The 23,934-nt window shown below is 34.8% G+C and overlaps 1 protein-coding gene across 4 annotated transcripts in view; it reads left to right on the forward strand.

Moving 5' to 3' along the window:
* The window catches only part of ZMYM2 (zinc finger MYM-type containing 2), an 89,837-nt gene that overhangs the window by 31,479 nt on the left and 34,424 nt on the right, over positions 1-23,934 (forward strand). For all 4 annotated transcript variants that reach the window (XM_072611665.1, XM_072611668.1, XM_072611666.1 and 1 more), the window contains 4 exons: positions 2,805-3,090; positions 5,834-5,999; positions 6,881-7,093; positions 12,584-12,655. In XM_072611665.1, coding sequence (XP_072467766.1) covers positions 2,805-3,090; positions 5,834-5,999; positions 6,881-7,093; positions 12,584-12,655 — 737 coding nt within the window. The remainder of the gene's footprint in view (positions 1-2,804; positions 3,091-5,833; positions 6,000-6,880; positions 7,094-12,583; positions 12,656-23,934) is intronic.

Raw genomic sequence — 23,934 nt, forward strand, 5'->3', positions numbered from 1 at the left:
GTTGTTTTCTTGGTTCTGTTAATTTTTGCATCATTTCATAAAATAAATGACTGTTGAATAATTAAAGCATGAAAATACTTTTTTGAAAAATGCTTATAAAAATAATATCCTATTGATTGAATTATGGAAGAGCCTTCCCCAATTTTCACGTAAAGCAAAATTTTCAAGTAAAGTAGGTGATGTTCTGAAACTGAATTTATTCAGTTTTCATCTTGATGAAATACATAGAATCAGCCTCCCATGCAGGAAGGCAAGAGTTCAAGCATTTCCTCTTGTATTATATCCACATCCACAAATCAGATGTATGACCCTGGATTTCCGGGACTAAGCAACCCTTTAAAAACAGAAATTGCAGAGAGGTGCCTACCTGTGTTGGTAGGGGTTTTCTTATTTGAAAATTTAATATCTTGATGAAATTAAAAGGCAGGCAGCCATCCTTAAAAAAGCATAATCTTTTTAGTTTAAAGAGCAGCAAAATCTGTATGTTTTAAGGTTTAACCAAAAATTAAGTTTTAGTTGTATGAGTTGTTAATATTATGTGTTACTAACGTTTTTTAATATATTGAGTTTAAAAATAAAATAATACTGTTGGTACCTTCAGGTAATCACTTCTGTAGTGATTGCATGATATTTGCCATGAACCTTTTTTGGGTGCTATAAAGCAAAGGTTCTCTGAGACATTACTGGTGAAGAAAGTTTTAAGAAGTTCATTTCAGATGTCAAGGTATGTTAACATAGGCAGCACTCATGTAATGTATTGAAGTTTTTGTGTCTTGAATTGTCTGTCCTATAGTATGCAAAGAAAGAACATTATATATCTTACTCTCTTATGCACAGAAGATAGTTTAAGAAATCCTAGGTTTTAGGAGAAGACCTTGAGGTCTTTTCCTTGCCTTATAGATAGTATTAAAACTAAGCTATATATTACTCCTTTCTCCAGAAAGTACAACTGAAGAACTATCTCTAGAAAGCCATTGTGTGGACTCAGTCAGGTGTCCTGAGTATAATCTTATTTCTAATGCTTTAGAAAATATTTGTGTGATGTTTGGCATATTATTTAGCTTTTTTGGCACAGTTTCTTCAGCTGTAAGGTAAAGGACCTATCATTAATGGTATTCAAGGTCCTTTCCAGCTCTAATTCTGAGTCTGTAAATTTAAAGATTTGTTTAATCAATTAGCTTTTTTAGAGTATAAAATTTTCTTTTTGGTCAGGCAAATTCTGAGCTCAGTTACTCAAAATAGGATATGGAAAGAGAATGAGCTGTTGAATTTAGTTGAAAACAATAAATACTTCCATTCAGTGTCTGGTATTGTAATTATTTTTATGAATTACCCTAAATACACTTTATTAGAAAAGCGAATTCCTTAGTTCTTTTACATCTTTGTGGCATATTAATTACAAATTTTTCTGAAAGGCTCATCCACTGCTTTCCACCCTAAAACTGTGACAGCAGTTTTAATAGCCTTTTTTTTTTGTTGCCTAAAAAAATTGTTTTGGTGATATGGGAAGAATTGAATTTTAATCCTAGATTGTGTGCTATTTTTGCCTTACAGATAGCGTTTATGATTTTTGTTCTTCAAGTGCCAGTAAAAGTTTGTTAGTTGTTGATGAATCAGCTTTCTAGGTCCTTGGACCTCCAGAATGTCCCAAAACTCATGTTACCTACTTTGTCTTTTCCCCTGTCCTACTTGAAATCTTCTCTTCTTCCCCTATCCCTCATCCATGTGTGTGACATGTGCATGCATGCGCTGCGTGTATGTAAAATAAAGAAGCAACTTTTGAGCACTCATCAGTGATACAACCAAGAAGATGTGAAGGCTTCATCTAAGAAGCTGTGATTAGTCAGTTTTCCTGCTAGAAAGGAGTCTTCTTGTTGGCTGGTGGTAACTAAGAAGACAGCTCTTTTAAAAAAATAACCCCCCCAAAACCCAAACTTAGATGTACTGGAGTAACTATTGGCGAGAAAAGTGTTTATACCAAATATGAAGAAGAGGAGGAACACAATAGTAGACTGCAGAAATATTGACTAGCAGACAGGTCATTGATGTATTAGCAGTCACAGTGGCCATGGACATTAGATTTAAAGAGGGTTGGAAGGAGTAAGCTGCTTAGAAAGTCTTAAAAGTTGATGAGAGCTAATGAGTGAGGCAAAAGATAAAATAATTCTACACTTGTGGGAGTTAAAGTAGGGAGGATAATGCATTACTGTAGTCATAGTATTTCATCTTGAAGGAACTCTATTACAGTTAAAGTGTTGGGTGGGTTGTTTTGTTTTTCTGGGTTTTTTTTGTTTGTTTGAACAGTAGATGGAGCATTTATTGACACTAGTATGGTCACAAACTAAGTCATTTAATACCATGTTTCACATTAAATACTTTGGTGATAGCACAGAATAATAGTAGAAGTCAGGAAAGTGTTTTCTAAAGATTTTCATGGGGGAAACCCCCACAAGATCCCTTGAGGCCCTCATTTCCTAAATTGTAACATGAGGGGTTTGGATTAGATGATTCCTGAGATCCCTTTCAATTCTAATTTCTGTGCTTATAATCTGTAGTGTGAATCCTTAGTTAAATACCTAAATCTTGATTATTCACAGAAAACATTGCTTGAGGATTGCAATTACATCTTCATTTATTAACATGTGTATTCCCAGTTTAAACCATTCAGAAAAGAGTAATTTTATGAAAACTTTTCTTCCTTACCTAAATCTTGCAATTTGGTGAGAGCTTACAAGCAATTTTATGGTATTATAATTTGGTTGAAAATTATTTTAGTTTTCTTCTATGTGTATTATGTCTTTAAGATTCCTGGATCTCCCAGTCAGCTTCATTTCCCCGAAATCAGAAGCAGCCTGGGGTGGATTCTTTGTCACCAGTGGCCTCACTTCCTAAGCAGATTTTCCAGCCTCCTTCACAACAGCAACCTACTAAACCAGTTAAAGTTACTTGTGCAAACTGCAAAAAACCTTTGCAGAAAGGACAAACTGCCTATCAGCGAAAAGGATCTGCTCACCTGTTTTGTTCTACTTCTTGTCTTTCCTCATTCTCACACAAGCCGGCTCCAAAGAAACTCTGCGTCATGTGCAAAAAGTAAGGGATATCTTTAACTTTATTTTTTAGTGAACATATAGGTGAGTAGGACATACGGTTTTTTGGGGGGAGGGGAATATATTGCATTAGAAAAATGAAGTGCATTATTGTATATATGTCTAATGTTGGCCAATTTCTGCCTTCCCAAGTTTTTTTTAAATCTAATTTTTTTATTATATTTCAAGTTCCAAACTGTTTTCCTTCTTACCCTATCCCAGACTAGAAAAGGCTGTTGTTTGACACATAGATAGATCATGTTATGCATACTTCTGTTTATCAATTCTTTCTCTGGAAGTGGATAGCATTTTTTTCATAGGTCTTGTAGTTGATTTGAATATTTATTATACTCAAAATATCTCAGTTCAATTATTCTTTGAACAGTATTGTGTTAACAGTATCCAGTGTTTTCTTGGTTCTCTTAATTTTACTCAATTCATGCAAGTGTTTACATGTTTTTCTAAAGTTAATCTGTTCATCATTTCTTACAATACAGTAGTATTCTATTACTATCATATACCATAATTTGTTTAGCCCAATTGATGGCCACCCCTCAGTTTCCAATTCTTTGCCTCCACAAAAAGAGCTGCTGTAAATTGTTTTAGAACATAGAGGTTATTTTTATTTTTTCCTAATCACCTTGGAAAACAGACTGGTATTGCTGGATGAAAGGATATACACAGCTTTGTAACTCTGGGGGCATAATTCCAGATTGCTCTCTAGAGTTCTTGTATTAGGATGTTCAAAGTTCCATTAACAGTGTATCAGTGTCCCAATTTTTCCACATCCCCTCCAACACTTGTCATTTTTCCTCTTCTGTTATTTTAGCCACCCTGATTGATAGGTATGAGGTGATATCTCAAAGTTGCTTTAATTTTCATTTCTCTGATCAATAATGATTGAGAACATTTTTTCACGATACATGTAGTCTTGATTTCTTTGTTGAAAAACTGTTTGTGTGCCTTTACCATTTAGCATTTGGGGAATGACTCATTTCTGTTAATTTGACAACGTTCCCTAATTTGAGTTATGAGACCTTTATCTGAGAAACTATCTGTAAAACTTTTTTCCCTTATTTTTTTGCTTTCCTTTTAATCTTAGTTACATTGATTTTATTAGTACAAACCTTTATTATTTAATGTAATCAAAATTATCCATTGTTATCTCTCACAGTGCTTATAGTTTATTGTTTCCTAAAGTCTTGGACAGGGTGATATTTGGAGAATTATGGTCAGATGGGCTTCTGGGGAATTTTGTGATTTAAGCTACTTTAGACAGAGAAGTCTTTGGCATTTGGATGAATGATGGTATGGGTAGTCCTTTTATGATAATTGATGGTTTCTGGGTTTTTAGTTGAGTGAAGTGGATTTTTTCATGGCAAATAAAATTATATAGTTTTCTAGGATACACATTTTTATAAACTTGACAAGATTTTGGTCTTGGTATATTTTGAAAACCAGAACAGAGGAGGAATGTATTTTGATTTTATTTTAAAACATTGAATAAGCCATAATAAATACAATTTAGGTTTATTTTGAGAATTATTTGCCTTAAATGATCACTTTGTCTTCCTATAAGTTTTCTTCTGAGTCAGAATCTATCTTTCCCTGCCATTTTAACTCAACTCAGAAGTTAAATGTAACTTAGATAGAAGAGAGTATATAATAACCAGTCAGGTCAGGGTGGGGTCTTCCTGTCCATTTCTAGGAGAGTACAATTATTTTTAGCCCTGCATAATTTAGAAGATATTTAATTGCTGATTTCTGCAAGGATATATTGATTAATAAATTGTTTTGGAAAGGGGAAGTGATATAGCAGAAAGAACATGGAATGTGTTCTTGAAAAATCTGGTTACAAAATCTGTTGGTTATTATCTTTGTGACCTTGGGCAAGCCTACTAACTTGGAGGTTCAGTTTCCTCAATTGTAAAATGAGAGAGGTTGGACTCAAAATTCCCTTCTGGCTATAAATCTTATAATTTACATCAGCTTTTGGTTTCATCACAATATGAGGCAGCTAGCTGGTGCAGTAGATAAGAGTGCCAGGCTTAGAATCATGAAGATCTTAGTTCACATTTGATCTCTAACACTTAATATCAGTATATCCCTGGGTAAGTTAGTGACTTAATCTCTGTTTGCCTCAGTTTCCTCACCTATACAATTGGGACGATAATAATAGCACCTACCTCCCAGAGTTATTGTGAGGATCAAATGGGATAATAATTGTAAATCATTTAACACAGTGCCTGGCACAAAGTAAGCTTTATATAAATATTTGCTATTATTTTCAACTTGCATACTATAATTTTGTATTATTTTGTGCATACAATTGAGGTCAAACTTTAAAATGAATGTTTTTCTGGATATATCCTATATAATTTTCTGATTTCCAGCTAGAGGTATATTCATTTGTATTTGCTTTCTGGAATTTTTACAGACTTGAACATACTGGCTGTAAATTCATTGTACTTTTTCTTATCTTGAATCATATTATCTTTCAGGACCAGTTGTTTTAGCTACTGATAGACATTGTGTTCACGTGGTAGTTGACCTAGTCTCTTTTCTTAGTACCGTAAACATCTTAAAGTTGTCTTTTGACTGCATCCTTCCACATGGTCTCCTTATTGGGAGCCCCATCTAGTAGTTTGGTAGATACTTATGAATATACATTTGAGAGTAGTAAGGATTTAATAATTTTAAAAAATAATGCTCTATTATTAAAATATGTTGTACACTTTTTTTTTTAGAGATATAACAACAATGAAAGGTACCATTGTTGCCCAAGTGGATTCAAGTGAATCCTTCCAGGAATTCTGTAGTACTTCATGCTTGTCACTCTATGAAGACAAACAGAATCCTTCAAAAGGACTTTTAAATAAATCAAGATGCACAATTTGTGGCAAACTAACAGAGGTTTGTATTCTGTATGTTTAAAATAGTTTTCACGATAAAATATTTTCTGAGCTCTATTTTTTACATCATTATAGTAAGTATTGTACATTTTTTGAATTTGGTTAGCAAAGTACTCTGCTAGTAGAGTCTAATGGGAGAGTTGAAGATAGATTTGATCAGTACTGTGTAATTATCCACTTGGCTGAAATGGGTAGTACTTTTTTCTAGTTAAATATATGAATTTTACATTTTTATTTGGGTAATTTCTGAGTAGGAGTTGGATTCATTAATATTTGTAGTCTTTTTCCTCATGTTTTCACACACTTCTCTCCTCCCTCTTCCTCATATGTAAGGGTAAATTGAGAAGAGTTTGGCAGTAGGACTGGGTTAGAGGGAGAATAAATAATCATCTTGCTCAATTCAGGTAGAAGGACATTATGAAGAAATAAAGAAATAATCTTTAAATAAAGATGTTTTCATTTCTTAAAGATACGTGGTACATGGAAAGTTCACCTTGTTTCTAGTTTAGTGTTTTTTAAAAAATATATTTAAAATGTTTATTTTAAGAATTCTTGGTCCATTCCTCTTACTAGACAGGACCATCAAAGGTAGTTGGTTGTCTATGAGTTTCCATTTCTGTTTGTGAAGGTGGAAGTCAACTAGTTGGGTGATTATAGCCAGGTTGACTTTATTTGGGGCGGTGTGGGGGACTCACTTTCCTTATTTCTAAAATGTGGAGATTCAATTAAATTCAAAAATTCCCTTCTATGTCTAATCTACTTGGACTGACTTTCTCTAAATGTGTTCTGCAGAGGAATCACAGATCTTCTGTTCTTACATAATGATAACTAGTTTTTTTTCTCTTAAGTGTCACCTTAATGGTGTATTATGTTTTCTTATAGATTCGCCATGAAGTAAGCTTTAAAAACATGACTCATAAGCTCTGTAGTGACCACTGCTTTAATAGATATAGAATGGCAAATGGCTTAATAATGAATTGTTGTGAACAGTGTGGCGAGTACTTGCCTAGCAAAGGTGCTGGAAATAATGTCCTTATCATCGATGGCCAGCAGAAAAGATTTTGCTGCCAAAGCTGTGTCAGCGAATACAAACAGGTAATTATTCTAATAAAGATAATTTTAATTTGAAAAATGTATTATGAGAGGAAGTGACATATCTTTTATCTCTGTTCATCAGACTTACCTTGGAAACACTGTTTGAGACCTTATGTTAAATTTAGGGTAATTTTCATTATGCCACCTAGTGCATGTTAGGTGACTGTCCAAAGTGAGTCCTTAACATTTAGGTTTTTTAAAAAAAATCTTTCTATTAAAAACAGTAATGCTTAACAGAACTAAAAGATGCATATATAGAGATCACAAATCTCATCATTAGAAGCACTCTCAGTACCTGTTCCTCAACAAGAATTCTCTCCAAGTGGACATTTAGCCTTTGCTTAAAGACCTCCAGTGACCTTGGAACAAGAATAGCCCTTGCCTCTAAGTTTGTGGTAAAGACAAAGACCATGTATTAGGTTTTGAAAAGTATAAAAACCTGATTTCAGCTTAGTTAGTATTTTAACTGAAATTGTTTTAGGCAGACATCCATGGAAAAAGACATTCTCTATTAATTTCATTTTTAAAATTTAGTTTGAAGTCTCTTAGTTCATGAAGGATTTGTACATAAAGTTGTTTTTTTGGAGTAGCCTTATAGACCCTTATAGCCTAATAAAGAGAAATTAAATAACAATTTAATTGGGAATAGTAGGGAAAGTGGATATAAAGACTTCTAGGCTATATCAGAGAAGAATTTTTAAGAGTAATATTTGAGCTGTTACTGAGATGGTTTTTATTGAAGAAAAAATAATTGTTAATTCCTTATTATGGACTTTGCCTTTTCTGTAGTCCTCCATAACAGATCATCAAATGATCTATTGAGGTAGTTTATGCATGGTGTGATAGAGTAAGTATGTGTTTATAAAGTTAAATAATAATTATGTAATACCAAATTAAATTGTAATTTTTTTCAAGAGTGAAGCGTTCTGTATAATACTGTAATTTTGTAATTTATAAGGTGAAAGTAGGAAACCAAGAAAGTTGAAAGGACTTTTAGATGAAAGTTGTGTTTAGAAATAATAGACAAAAATCAATACCAGTTTCCCCCCAACATTATTTCTTTCAATTAGCTTTAAAGTAAAGAAAGGCTTATCTATAAATTCATATCCTTTCACTGTTGATAATTGAGACAAGTATAACACAATTGAAATAAATAAGAGATTTTCTGACCTAAGTGTAGAGATTTTCTTGTTTTTAGTAGCGTGAAATGACATAGCATACATTTAAGATATCTTAGTAGTATCTATTTTTTATTATATGTATACATTTCTTATTTCTGTTGAGGGTACCATGTACATTCTTGTATTTACCTAGGTTAGCTTGCCCTGTCCCTCATCCTGTCAGTTGCTAGTGGATTCTTCCTGTACACATGCGTATATGGGAAGATTTCTTTTTGTCACTGACTTCCTCAGCATATATTCGTAGCAGTGAAATCTCTGGGACAAAATAAATGGACATATTCCCATCATTCCACAATTTTTTTCCAGAAGGGTTGGGGCAGTTCATAGCTCCTTCCACAGTGCATTAGTTTTCTTGTGTTTTCCTGACTTTTCCAATATTTCAGCTTTGCTGAGTGTTAGATAAAACCTCGCAAACCTCGTGTCAAACTCAACATTTACAAACACTTCTGTCCTACCACACTTCCAGACCAATTCATCCCTTTTTTTGTAACTTCTTATTTCAGTTGAGAGTATTACTGTCCTTATACTTATGTAGGTCAGCTTCCTCAGAATCATCTTCATCTTTGCTCTCTGTCACTCCCTCATATCCTACCAGTTGCTACTCCTGTGGATTCTACCTTCTTGATTCCATTCCTCTCTTTTCTGTAATTTGACAGCTCTCGCCCCTGGTGAATCCCTTATTACCTCTACACTATTCTTGTGGCCTCCTATTGTGCCTGCTTGATCCAGTTCTTTCCCTCTTTCGTTTCATTTTCCACAGTTGCCAGTGGGACATTCCAAACTAGCATTCTTCTCTTGCTCAGTAAGCTCCAGTGTCTCTTGCCTCTAGGATAAATTAAAACTCTTTCACTTGGCATTTATAGCCCTTCATGATATGCCTCCAACTTTTTTTTCCTATGTTATATATTGCTTCCATTCATGTACTCTGAATTCTAACCCAAAATGCCTTTTTCTTCTCTCATTTCCTTCCTGCCTTCCTCCCTGCTCCACCCTTATGCCATAGCACAAGTTGTCATTGAGTACCTGGAATGTACTTAGTCTTAACTTCTACCTCTTCAAATTTTAGTTTCCTTCAAAGCACAACTGTAGTGCCATCTACATAAGCAAGACCTGTCATGGTCCCAACAGCTATTTCCTCTTCCTAAAAATTACCTTGTTGGTACTTGCTTTTTCCCCATTACAAGGTAAAATCTTTGAGCATAGTGTCAAGAGCATTTCGTTTTGTCTTTTTGTGCACAGAACTTGGCACCTAATAGATGTTCAATAAGTATAAGACTATCCTATCCTATGTAACAGTTTTTATCTGTAGACCTGGGATTTAAACCTTACTCTGTGATTCTAAATCATCTTAGCTATTGCCCTACCTATCTCTTTTTATATATTAAACTTAGGATGCTTCAGTCAATCCTCCAGAATTCTGGTTAGTCACTGCATTGATCAGCTTTCTTAAGTATTTCAAAGTTCTTTGTTTTTATGTTGTTATTATATTATTTGTTCTTATGTTTATTTTTAATTGCTGTGAATTTAAATTCTGGTTTTGTGATATCTAGATTTATCCAGTTATCCAGAGGGAATAATTGAAATTTTTGATAATTCCAGGGTTTTTTAATATAACCAAAATGTTTTTATAGAATCATTTCCTTTTGCTAAGCTGGAACAAGATCCAGTAGGTAGTCATCTGAAGCAGCTAGGTGGATTTAGTGTTTATAGCACTGGGCCTAGAGTAAGGAAGACTAGAGTTCAAATTAGGCCTTGGATGACTAGCTGTGTTAACCTGGGCAAGTCACTGTTGCCTCAGTTTCTTCAATTGTAAAATGACAATAATAGCAGCGCCTACTTTGCAGTGTTGCTCTGAGGCTCAACTAAGATAAATATTTGTAAAGTGCTTAATATAGTTTCTGACACACAGGTGCTATATAAACGTTTTATTTTCTTTCTTTCCCTTCCCTTTGATGTATACTGTTGCAACAGATTTAGTTTGGGAGTCATAATGGGAAGCAATTTCTGAGGATATCAGTGATTCTAGGTTTTAAAAACCATGTATTAAATGGATGATTTTAGGTAAAATGCTGAGACTAGATTATTTCATTTCCACCATATTTTTCACCACGTTTTTCTTGAATGAATAAATAAGACTGGTATTAAAAACACAGTATATGCAAAACACTGGGTATACAAATAGAAAAAAAAAAAAGGTTCTGGCTTTCAAGGTCATCACATACTAATAGAAGAGAATACATTTGGAAGAGTTTAGCTGTAAGTCAAATGAAAAAGTCTCACAGTCTTTATGATGTAGTAAAAAGTAGATTACCATACCTTTTTAATCAGTTATTTCTGTTGATAAAATTTAATCAGTTTCTGATGTTGAACCACTTGTGACAATCCTAAGGACTTTGGTGCAAGAACTTGTTTAGTCATTGTTATTATGGATTATGTAAACAGGCAAAACATTATACGTACACACATACATACGTATACACTTTTTTTATTTTGGCTGAAGAAAAAGATTGACATGGATTGTTAATTAGAATTAAAAGGCAAAATTTTGTTTTTAACTTATATCTAGTTTTCTTCTCAAACATTTCTATAATATGACTTGGCCATGCAAAATGTCATTTTCATACTCCAAACTTGGAAGGTATTCTAATGACAAGCTGTCAGCGTCAGTAAATACTCTAGGTCACACTTCACTGCAGCTTAAACAATTTCTATTTAGATAGTTGAATGAATTAAAAGTTGCTAGGCCAATGTCTTTTGTAGCCTCAGAAAAGTTTATTGTTTTTCCCTTGGTAAGTAGTTTTCTGTGTTTAGGGATGTCATTTAAGGATATTCTTCTCCATTGTGCCATGTCTGTAATATTGTGACTTGTGAGCTCTGTCTTTCAGGTCTACTACAATCAGTGATTTGTGATGAAAAGCTGGTCAGAGAAACCTAATCAGCTTAAAGCAGACTCTTGAAAAGCAGGATATTGGTGATGTTAGGATATGAGAGGATATATCGTAAGGCTGTGTAAAAGAAGTACAGAAAACCCAGAAAACTGGGTTCAAACCCCACCATTGACACTTAGCAAAATGAGATGTTTCTTGCCCAAAGTGGTGATTATTGGTAAAACTGAAAACAGATACTGTACCTGACTCAAAAGCTTATATTGATCTAATTTGTTTATGCTATTATGTTACATATTGCTTTAGGATGATACTTGATACTTCTCTGAATTTGAAAATATCTGTTTTCTCCCTTCTGTCCTTTGTCCCCATATCCCTCACCTCACCCTGAATTGATAGTTGATCTGTACAAGTTGCCTTCTTCTCATCTCTTCTTTGACTTTTGGATTATTCCAGTCTAATTAATTACTAATTCATCTGTCACAAGTTAAGGCTGGTATTAGAAATGTCTTGTGCCACATCCTTCTGTATTTTCTCCTTTCAGTATAGCGATATGTGCTGTTAGCCTTACATTGCAACGATTCTTTATTTTCTGTGCTAGCAAGGTGAAACAATGTCCTGGATCATGTAATTAACCCAAGAATGACTTCTTTGATTTTACTGAAACCTTATGATTTCCCTGAGCATCTAGGTGATGCAATGATTAGAGTTCTAGGCCTGAAGGTGTCAGAAATAGTCTTCCTGAGTTCCTATCTGGCCTCAGACATTTACTAGCTATATGACCCTGGGCATGTCACTTAACCCTGTTTGCCTCAATTTCCTCATCTATAAAATGAGCTGGAGAAGAAAGTGGTAACCATTTCAGTATCTTTGCAAAAAAATCCAACAAAACCCAAACTAGGTCATGAAGAGTCAGGCATGACTGAAAATGACTCAACAACAACACCACAATTTCCTTAGAAAAAGATGATAAAATCAGATTTAGAAGAGACCTAGGAAGTATTTTGTTATTTTTAAAGATGAAACTATTCAGTTACAGTCTGTTTACTTGAAATATTTACCACTATTTAATGATAGAACTGGAAATAGAACTCAGTTCTCCTGATATGTCATGTATTTTTATTTTAATATCTATGGTGTTGGTGATCATTGTTGTAATTACATTTTGTTTAGGCTAATAATTAAAGTTGGAATTTTCCAAACATAAACTGACTGGGTTTGTTTGTCTCAGAGCGTGAGATATGTTAAGGAGTATTCACAAAGTATAATATTGAGAGTTACCTGTGGTTTAGCTACTCTATTTCCTTCTTGCTTTATTTCTTTTGTTCTAGCTTTATTTCTTCATTAGGTAGGGAAGAATTAACTAAATTTGAATGGTCCAAAATTAAGTTTTGGCCAAATCTAATTTCTTAATCTTTTTCCAGGTAGGTAGCCATCCCAGCTTCCTGAAGGAGGTTAGAGATCATATGCAGGACTCCTTCCTGATGCAGTCAGAGGTAAGAATTCTGCCACTGCTTTACTGAGGGATGTTAGAATTCTTAAAGTTTAAGATGTTTGTAATCTTATTTTTATTATTACTTCTTGGTTTTATATCATTTGGTTTTGGTTAATTTCTTTCTCCACTAAACCATCCATTGTAACAAAGATAGGGTGAAAAAAAGCAGCGTAACAAAAAGAACTAACACATCATCCTTGTCTTACAATATTTGCAGTGTCCCCCACCTTTATGATGCCTTACCTCCTCAGTGAAAGGAGGGAAGTACATATAGTTTGTCAACTCTACTTTAATCATTATAATTATAGTCTTCAGTTTTTTGGTTGAAATTTCCTCATAGTCCATATTAACTAAACATGAAATAAGTATTTACTCTGCACAGGACATTGTTTCAGACCTAAGGGGCCAGATACAAAAGTTAAATATTTCTGCCTTCTTGGTGCTTACACATACATATTAAATGAGAAATTGTGACACAAAATTCCTGAAAAAAGTGTGCAGAAGAAGCTATATTTATATTGTTCAGGAATTTAGCTGGAAAGGGAGTAAAAAAGAGTACATTTTAAGGCTTACTGATACTAGAAGGGTTATAGAGAATTCTGTAGACTGCCTACCTTGGAAATAGAGTGGGCAAATGATAGCTTGATTTTAGGAGGGCCTTGGCTAAAATGCAATGGATATGCTATATGAAGTCAATGAAGATACCTTAGCAGAGAGGTGTGATCTCTATGTAAAAATATTATTTTGTTAACACTACAAGGAGTGGGTAGGGAGTAGAGCGTGTTAGACTGTTTGTTAAGTTATGACAGATGTTAATAATGAAGACCTGTATCTGAGTAGTAGAATGTTGACATTTGCAGAGGGAGTTGGATTTTAGAACTATTTCATGGGCAGATTTTGTAAATGGAATAAGAAATGAGAGAAAATAGCTACAGTCTTACCTTCATTGGGGGCAGCTAGGTGGTGCAGTAGATAGAGTTCTGGACCTGTAATCAGGATGACTCAATTTCCTCATCTGTTAAATGAAGTAGACAAGGAAATGGCAGAACCATTCCAGTATCTTTGCCATGAAAAGCCCAAAGGAGTCATGAAGTCAGGCGTGAGTGAACAACAACAAAATAACATCATGGAAAATGAATTGAGACATCATGTCAGGAGTGAGCTCACTTGGGAAAAAGATACCAAGCTCCATTTTGGCATGCTGAGGTGGTGGTGCATGATTCAGGTGGAGAAAGTCATTAAGTGTCTTGCAATGCCAGTGTGATGCTCAAGAGTGAGGTTAACCTTAAAAATTAGACTGGGGATAAAGATTTGCAGATTGTTAGAAGTTACACTTGGAGAGGTGAGAATGACAATGCCTCTTTTAGACCTGGGCTGGGAGGGTGTAAAATCAGACACCTTGAGAGCACCTACAATAGGTGTTTGGCCAAGGATAAGAATTGGAATAAGGGAGAGTTAGAAATTTGGAGAACCAGGAATGTATGATGTATTTGAAGTTAAAGGAGGAAAGACATTTCCTTGGGAGGAAGTATTTAGTAATGTCAAATTGGAGAGGAGTCAATATGAGGACTAAAAGGCCCATTGGATTTGTTGATCGAAAGTTTTTCAGTGACCTGAGAGCACTTTTGATAGAATGCTAAAGGCAGACTTGATAGAATGGCAGTAAAGAAGTGCAGGCAGTTGGTAGTAGTCTATAAACTAGTTTCTCAAGTTTAGCAGAGTTCAAAAGTAGCTTAGAAGTATAGTCGAAGTGTTTAAGATTTTTCATATCTAGACTTACATAAGTGAACCTTTCATCCCAGAATGAAATTCCTTGTCCAAATAGATGACTGACTGGAGAGTGCCTAACTCATTACTCTTCACATACTGTAGGTTCCATTTGATATTTTTTTGTTTGTTGATTGAATGGTCCTTTCCTTTGCCAGCCTAAGATGGCTCCTGCCTTCCTAGTTTCATGCTGGAGGTGGTAGGGTGAGATGTTGGATTTATTATTAGTCTTTTTCCTTTTGAATGTAAGCTCATCGTGGGTATGAATTGTTACATTTTCCTAGTACAATCAATGTCTTATGCAAAGTAAGCTCTTAATATTTATTACTTGTTTGGAAGGTTTGCTAAGGAAATTATTAGTGTAATAGAGATTTCACTGGAAGTATTTAAAGTACTTAGTACTTTTATTTATTTTTTTCTGAATTTATTGATTTAGTTTTAGTTTTCAGCATTCATTTTCACAAAACTGCAAGTTCCAAATTTTCTCCCCATCTCTACCCTCCCTCACCTCAAAACTCCATGCATTCTGCTTACCCCTACCCCCAATCTGCCCTCCCTTCTATCACACCCCTCCCTTCCCTTATCCCCATTTTCTCCTTTTTCTTGTAGGGCAAGATAGATTGTTATACCCCATTGCCTGTATTTCTTATTTTCCAATTACATGCAAAAACAATTCTCAACATTCGTTCCTAAAATTTTGAATTCCAACTTCTCTCCCTTCCTCCCTCCCCAGTCATCCCTGGCGATGGAGACAAGAGAAGGTAGCAATTCAATATAGGCTATATATGTGTAGTTTTGCTAAAGTCTTCCATAACAGTCATGTTGTGAAAGACTACCTATATTTCCCTCCATCCTATCCTGCCCCATTTATTGTATTCTCTCTTTTGACCTTATCCCTCTCCAAAAATGTTTACTTCTAATTACCTCCCTCCTCTCCTTTGCTCTCCCTTTTATCATTCCCTCCACACCCCACTTATCCCTTTCTCCCTTACTTTCCTGTAGTGTAAGATAAATTTTCATACCAAATTGAGTGTACGTGTTATTCTCTCCTTAAGTCAAATGTGATGAGAGTAACATTCACTTTTCTTCTCTCATCTTCTCCCTTTTCCCTCCATTGAAAAAGCTTTTTCTTACCTCTTTTATGAAAGATAGTTTGCCCCATTCCATTTCTCCCTTTCTCCTCCCAGTGTATTTCTCTCTCATCCCTTAATTTTATTTATTTAGATTTCATCCCTTCCTATTTATCTCACCTTGTGCTCTCTGTCTCTCTCTGTCTCTTTCTGTATGTGTGTGTGATTCTTGGTTTTAGTCCTAGTTCCTTTGACTTCTGGAATGTTCTATTCCAAGCCCTTCGATCCCTTAATGCAGAAGCTGCTAGATCCTGTGTTACCCTTATTGTATTTCCACAATACTCGAATTGTTTCTTTCTGACTGCTTGCAATATTTTCTCCTTGACCTGGGAACTCTGGAATTTGGCTACATTATTCCTAGGAGTTTTTCTTTTTGGATCGCTTTCAGAAGGTGATCGGTGAATTCTTTCAATATTTATTTTACCCTCTGGTGCCAGAAGATCAGGGCAGTTTTCCTTGATAATTTCATGAAAGATGATGTCTAGCCTCTTTTTTTTGATCATGGCTTTCTGGTAGTCCTGTAATTTTTAAATTGTCTCTCCTGGATCTGTTTTCCAGGTCAGTTGTTTTTCCAGTGAGATATTTCACGTTGTCTTCTACTTTTTCATTCTTTTGGTTTTGTTTTGTAATTTCTTGGTTTCTCATAAAACCATTAGCTTCCATCATCTGCTCCATTCTAATTTTTAAAGAACTATTTTGTTCATTGAGCTTTTGAACTTCCTTTTCCATTTGGCTAATTCTGCTTTTTAAAGCATTCTTCTCCTCATTGGTTTTTTGGGGCCCATTTGCCATTTGAATTGGTCTATTTTCTTCAGCATTTTTTTGGGTCTCCTTTAGCAAGCTGTTGATTTGCTTTTCATGATTTTCTTGCATTGCTCTCATTTCTCTTCCCAATTTTTCCTCCACCTCTCTTACTTGATTTTCAAAATCCTTTTTGAGCTCTTTCATGGCCTGAGACTATTGCATATTTATTTTGGAGGTTTTGCATGCAGAAGACTTGACTTTCAGGTCTTCCTCTTGATGGTATGTATTGTTTTTCCTCATCCAGAAGGATGGAAGAAAATACCTGCTCACCAGGAAAGTAACCTATTGTCTTATTCTTTTTCCCTTTTTTGGGCATTTTCCCAGCCAGTTACTTGAATTTTGGTCAAGGGTATTCTCTGGGGACCCATAAGTTCTCAATTCCTCCAAGGTGGCAACATCAAGGGAGTCCTGAAGTTTATTCCTCTCCTGACCTGCGTTCTGGTCTGTGAGTAGGATTCCCTCTCCAGAGCCTCCACTAGCTTTACCACAGCAGCCAGCATGCCTCCTCTCCCCAGGGCCCCCACTCAGGGCTGAGATTCAGATCAGCTGCTCAATTCCCCCAGGGGCTTTAGGCCAGGGCTTCAACAATGGAAGCTACAGTTGCCTGTGGCCAGGGCTAGACCTCTGCTTTCCCTTCTCACCAAAGTGAAAGAGCTTTCTCACTGACCTTTGAAGCAGTCTTTGGCATTTGTGAGTTGAGGAATCTGGGGTCCACAGCTGCTGCCAATGACCTGGCACCTTGAATAAGCCTGCTCCAGTCCTATCCTTGCCGCAGCTTGGTGTCTGTGCTGGCCTGTGCTCCACTCAGTACTGAGTACTTTTAAAAGACTCTTTAATGAACCATGTTAATTATAAATCAGTATTACCTCTAATCCTCAATCTTACCTAAAGATTCTTTATTAAGGATTGTCAACATTTAGTCTGTTGTATTAGTTACTGAATTTGCTTTTCATAAGTTGATTTAGTTTCTTGAAAAATAATCCCTAATTCATTACTTTTCTATATTGTGAGTTCAAGTTTTTTCCTTTACCATGTAGCATGAAATCATTTGACAAAATCATTGCTAACAACTTAGGTATTATGACTGACCCGAGGTGTAAATATTTTGATTTAGTTAGTGCTTTGCCCATTGTCCATTATAGTAATCAAAGCTGCAAAAGGTATCCATTGAATTTTTCCAATATAAGCTGGTAATAATAGCTTCACATCTTTCACCTTGTTTTCATTTAGCAAAAAAACCTCCTGAATGAATTAGAATTTACTAAACTTAAGCTTTGAGTTTTTAGTGTTTCTGAAGTGGAGGGAATGTAGAAGTTAACCTAGGCATTGATATTGCAATTAACTTCCAGGGAAATATGATGTAGTTATATTGTATTAATTTTTGAGTTGCCATCTCCATTTCTTCTCAAATAATGTGATGAGTTTTAATAGGTTTCTTACATGAGACTAGAAAAGCCTAATACATAATTTTAGAGGTTGGGAAATTACAAGACCATGAGTATGTAGCCCCATAGTAGTATATCTAGATTGTAAATTCCTTTGAGATAAGGAGCCTGTTTTTAAATTTTCTGTCTTACAGAGAATCTAACAATGCAACTTAATTAAAAATAAAGACTGAAGATGTATTTTTGTTGTTGCATGAAAGTGTTTTCTACCATATTTCAGTTTTTTCCACATTCTCTAATGTTTGGATACTTGTTTGTTGTTAATTACATTTCATTGAATTCTGTCATAACAGAGCTATAATGTTCTCACCATTTCACCTCCTTAGGCTTCAGTTTTTTCATTTATAAAATCCGAGTTAGACAAGAAAATCTCTGAAGCTCCTTTAGCCCTGTGGTCCTATGACATGATACTGTTCTTAAAATCAGCGATTATTTTGAATTTATTTATTCAGTTCACTGACTAAATCTTTCCATATTTAATATTCACTGTTCATGGTAGGTTCCAAAATTGGTAGGTGTTTGTATTTTTAAATAAGGTGAATGTGTCAGTTATTCTCTAAACATTTATTAAGCATCTACTATTGTGCCATGATGTGCAAGTGCTATAAATATGTAAAAGAAACACATCCTTGCCCTCTGGAAGTATACAATGTAATGAAGAAAGACCTTAGTTAAGCTCATAATCAGTAGCAATTACTTGTTACTTACATTATTACAAATATATCTCCCCTCCCACCTCACTTCTCAATCTCAGTTACCTAACTGTATGTTAAAAATTAGTCTTGTTTTGGTAGATGTCCTAATGATTCCTTCTGGGATTTACTTTTTGGTTACTAAAGTAATACAAAGGGCTTTTCTTTTCTGTGTTCTACATGCATTCTGTTTTTAACCGTAATTTTCTATATTACCATAATTTTTGATTTTTTGCCATATTTTAACCTTCACATAGTTTACTACACATGATTTATCTGGAATATAGGAAATCTTCTCAACTCAGATTGCCAATATCAGTGTTGTCTAGTTAAAACATTGCAATCACATAATTCCATTTTGGTTTTCAATGCAAGACTCTTGTTACATATGAAGGGACAGAAAATAGAGTAAGCAATAATTTTTTTTTAAACACTATGCCACGGAAATCTGACACCCTACTTGATTTCTGTTGTTACTTTTAATGCCCACATACTTCTTGTGCTGTCTACAACTTCCCCAGCGTTGAATGTTATGAAATGTATTTATTGTAATAATTAAAAAGATTAGAGGGAATAGTCGTGTGTGTATGTATGTAACTAAAGGTTTGTAATGACTGTAAAGGTGATATTTCTAATTTGGTAACATATCTTTCCCACTTTTCATTTTGATAAGCTGCACAAAATTTGATTTTTTTAATAGAATAAAAAAATTTCTGAACAGTTGCTCATTCACAATTCTGTAAAACAGGACTTTTTACCATGAGGTTTTTTGTATTGCAATATAATTGGTTTCCTTTGTAATCCTTTGTATTTTCTATATCATTTATCTTAGATAGAAAATTTTTTCTTCATTAAATTATAATACTTCTGCATGTTTATGAACAGTCCTTTAAATTTCATACATTTACTTTTTCAATTAATTTTTTTTCATTCAGTGAAAATCTACTACCTTTCTTCATCAACATTTTACATTCCCTGTGCCCTTGAGAAAGAAACACATACAGTGAACCAAAACAAGTTCTCGCATTGGCTATATCGCCCTAATCCTCCCCCCACCCCCAAATGTCTTAAAGTTCACTCTTGTGAACACTGTAGGGCTAGTGTTTGGTATACCCCCAAAATTTCAACAATTTTTGTTAAGAATTCACCACTCAACAAAATTATCGGGAAGCAGTCTACTTAGAGACTCAGCCTTGTGTCTTGCTGCATATGAGAACGTAAACTCCATATGGGTATACGTACATTGGATAAAAAGGGTATCATCACAAACAGAATGGTAGAACAAGGAAGAAATTACCTTTCAGTTTGATTGGTGGGAGGACAAATTCATCATCAAATATGGGATAGAAAATTTTGCAGAAGATGAAATGGACAGTTCCTTATCTATTAGGAAGACTGTAGTTAATAGTCAGCAGAAAAATGTACCTGGTTTTAGATCAGCATGTTTATTAATTGTTGTATCCATATAGAGTGTCCTCATCAGTTAAATAATCATAAGGATATTTTAGTATTGCTATTTATTATGAGGATCAAATGAGATAAAGGGCATAAAGGAAATTACCAACTATCAAGTGCTATATATAAATGTCAATTACTCAGTGATCCTAAACTATACTTAACACCTTATGGTATTTCCTTGTTTGGCTATTTTTTGCCTTGGGAATGGAATGGAGGGGGGTAGGTAAGTAGTTTAAAACTTAACATTAGCTTAAAAGTAGTTTAAAACTTAAAACATTAAAACTTAAGTCAATTCTGAGTTTTCATTTTACTTGGTAAATCACTTAGAAACATCCTGTAGGCATTTGTCAAGTTATATACAGATAAGTTGTACAAAGGAACATATATACAAAGGATATGATGTCTTTTGCCTAAAGCCTGTGATGGTGCTTGCGTTTAAGCCCCAGTCGAGCCACAGAGATGGTTCTTCTGTCTCTTGTATTATTCCATAATCAAAGTTCAGTGAATTCATCTTAGATAATATAGTAGGATAACATTGACGTTAAGTGGAAGAAACGCCTTAATTATGCAATCCAGTCAGCTAATCTGGTTTCTTTCAAAATTTGAGTGAAGAGTTGCTGAAATAAAAGATAAACTTTATTATATCTAATATGTTGTCTAATTTATTGCATGTTAATGGATTTCCCTGTCCAATAAAGTGGCTATATTTTCCTTTCTTTCCCCAAACTTTGTATTTAAAGAAAACTGTACTTTCTCTGATATCTATTGCATATTGAACCACTTTAATTTTAATATTTTCCTTCCATGTCTAAGCAAATGAGAGTAAAGGGGACAGGAGATGCTTTTTTTGTGTGTTTATGTGTTTCTCTGTCACTAAGGTGTCTAGACTCATCTTTTCAAGGTGCAAAGTGCACCTTGTAGGGTGGGTGACGTACTTATTTTCTCATCCTTCTATAGTTTTAAACATACTTTGCCACTTTTACTTAATAATATACTATTTTTCACTTTCTTCTTTACCTGTGTTTCGTTTCATCCTTCTTATTTAACCCATTCTTCTGGGCTCTATACAACCCCAAAAGGGTCTCTTCCTTTAAAAACAGTTATTTAATGCAGTCTCCCAAGATTTTAACTTTCTTTTGTAGTTTAGTATTTACCCTTATATGGATCTTTATGTTCCTCTAATGCCCATACTCTATACTGGAATGGTATTTTTAGAAGTACTCCTTATATTATTAAAGTATGTGAGCTATTGTTCTGAGAAAAGAAATACTGCAGCCAGTGAGGTCAGTAAAAGGCCACCTTAGCAGCCTGTGGAAGAGTTAGTTGGTTAGGCCAGAATGAATGAAAAGAAGGGGAAAAATGTGGGACAGATGTGGATGTAGATTCAAGAGGAATTGGCAGCTGTTTGAGTATGAGTAAGATAGAAGAGTCAAAAGATGATTCATAGTTTTAAAGTTTAGGGAACTGGGAATATTGTATTACTCTCAGCACAAATAGGGAAAATCAATGTGATAATAATGACTATCCTAGTTTTAAGTTCTTGGATCTAGATTACATATCATACTATACTGAACTTTTTTGTGTTACGAACTTTAAGACAATGTGATCACTTCCTTTCTCTTCATTTTACTTTAGCAACCAATCAGTTTGGTCCTGCCCAGAAAGGAACCTCATCTATCTTTACCAATGGAACAATCAGTCAGCAAGTGTTAAGCACCTGGTATGGGCTAGACTCTGGGGATACAGATACAAAGACTGACACTCGCTTTTCACAGATACTTCACTTTCTTGTTGAGGGAGACAAGTAACTATAAATAAAGATAGCATAAATATAAAATGATTAAGTACAGCTAAATAGTTTTGAATACAAGGCATTGTGGGATGGCAGATGGGGAAATCAGAATGTTTCATGCTAAAGATGGTGTCTGAACTGTACAATCTCAGCTGCCTAAACCAAGTGAGATTTTGAGTGGTAGGATGCGGTTGGGATGGAGTATATTGTAGTCACGGAGAATGGCAAATGAAAAGGCATGGAGAGAGGGTTTAGAATTTTGTATCTAATGAACTTGGGAAAGTTGGGTTTGACTGGATCACATACACAGTGTGGGAGAACTGGTGATGTCCAATGAGACCAGGAAGATACATTTGAGGCCATGATGTAGAAGACGGTATGCATTATAGGTATGGGAGACAGTTCAAAGGAAAGAGAAAAGAGGCCAGTTTGGTTGAATTTAAGAGTTCAGAAGTGGGGGAGTAACATCTAGTGAGGCTAAAAATGAAGGTTGGGGCTGGATTGTGTAGGGATTTCAAAACTAAATAGAGAAATTTATATTTTACTCTAGAGACAATAGGAAGGCACTAGATTTTCACATTCACAGTTATGATTACTGTGTATCTCTGACCTCCTATTTCCCCGTTTATCCTCTGTCTCTCACTCAGTTTACTTCTGACCACCACTTCTCCCAATCTGCCCTCCCTGTCTCTTCTTAGCCTCTTCCCATCCTACTTCTCTTGTAAGGTAAGGTAGATTTCTATACCCAACTGAATGCACATGTTATTTCCTCTGTTGAATTAATTTGATGAGAATAGGGTTCAAGCACTGTCTACCACCTCCACCTCCTCTCTTCCCCTTTACTGTTAAAATTCTTGAATACCTCTTTTATGTGACATAATTTACCTCATTCTTTCTCTCCCTTCCTCCTCCCAATGCATCCCTTTTTCTCATTCCTTAATTTCATTTTTTTTAGATATCTTTCCTAAAAAATAAACTCACGTTCATGCCCTCTATGTATGCTCCTTCAAATTGCCTTAATAATGATTAAGTTCTTAGGAGTTACATGTATCTTTCCCACATAGGAATGTAAAGTGTTGATTTCTCTTTCCTGTTGAACTTTTTATGCTTCTCTTGAGTGTTGTATTTGAACTTCAGGTTTTCTATTCAGCTCTACTCTTTTCATCAGGAATGCTTGAAAGTCCTCAGTTTCAGTAACTGCATTTTTCCCCTGAAGGATTATACTAAGTTTTTCTGGGTGGGTGATTCTTGGCTGTATTTCTAGCTCCTTTACTTTTTGGACTACCATTCTGTGCCTTCTGATTCTTTAATGTAGAAGCTGCTAAATCCTGGGCTATCCTGACTGTGGCTGCATTATATTTGAATTTTTTTTTCTGACTGCTTGCAATTGTTTCTCCTTTGCATGAGAACTCTGGATTGGCGATTATATTCCTGGTAGTTTTCGTTTTGGGACCTCCTTCAGGAGATGATTGGAGGAGTCTTTCAATGTCTATTTTACCCTCTGGTTGTAGAATAACAGGACAGTTTTCTTGATAATTTCTTGAAATATGATTTCTAGGCTCTCTTATTTTTGGATAATGTCAGGTCATCTAATAATTCTTAAATGATTTCTCCTCATTCTTTTTTCTGGATCATTTGTTTTTCCAGTGAGATGTTGAACATTTTCTAATATTTTTTTCGTTCTTTTGAGTTTGCTTTATCGTTTCCTGATGTTTCATCTAGTCATTAGGTTCTACTCACCCAATTCTAATTTTTAAAGAGTTATTTTCTTCAGTGAGCTTTTGTACCTCCTTTTCCATTTTACTAATTCTACTTTTTTTTTCAGTAAATTTTTGTACATCTTTTCCCATCTGGTCAGTTCTGCTTTTTAAGGAGTTGTTTTCTTCAGTGACTTTTGTGCCTCTTTTACCATTCAGCCAATTCTGTTTTTAAGGTGTTACCATTTTCATTTTTTTGTGTGTCTGTGTGTGCCTCTTTTATCAAGTTGTTAACTCTTTTTTTCCCATGATTTTCTTATATCACTCATTTCTTTTCCTATTTTTTCCTCTACCTCTCTTATTTGATTTTTAAAATCCTTTTTGTGTTACCCCAGAAATTCTTTTTGGGCCTGAGACCAATTCACATTTCTTTGACGCTTTGGATGTAGCTGTTCTGATTTTGTTATCTTCTTCTGAGTTTGTGTTTTGTTCTTT

The sequence above is a fragment of the Notamacropus eugenii genome, chromosome 5 (genome assembly GCF_028372415.1).
Source record: "Notamacropus eugenii isolate mMacEug1 chromosome 5, mMacEug1.pri_v2, whole genome shotgun sequence".
Classification (NCBI taxonomy): domain Eukaryota; kingdom Metazoa; phylum Chordata; class Mammalia; order Diprotodontia; family Macropodidae; genus Notamacropus; species Notamacropus eugenii.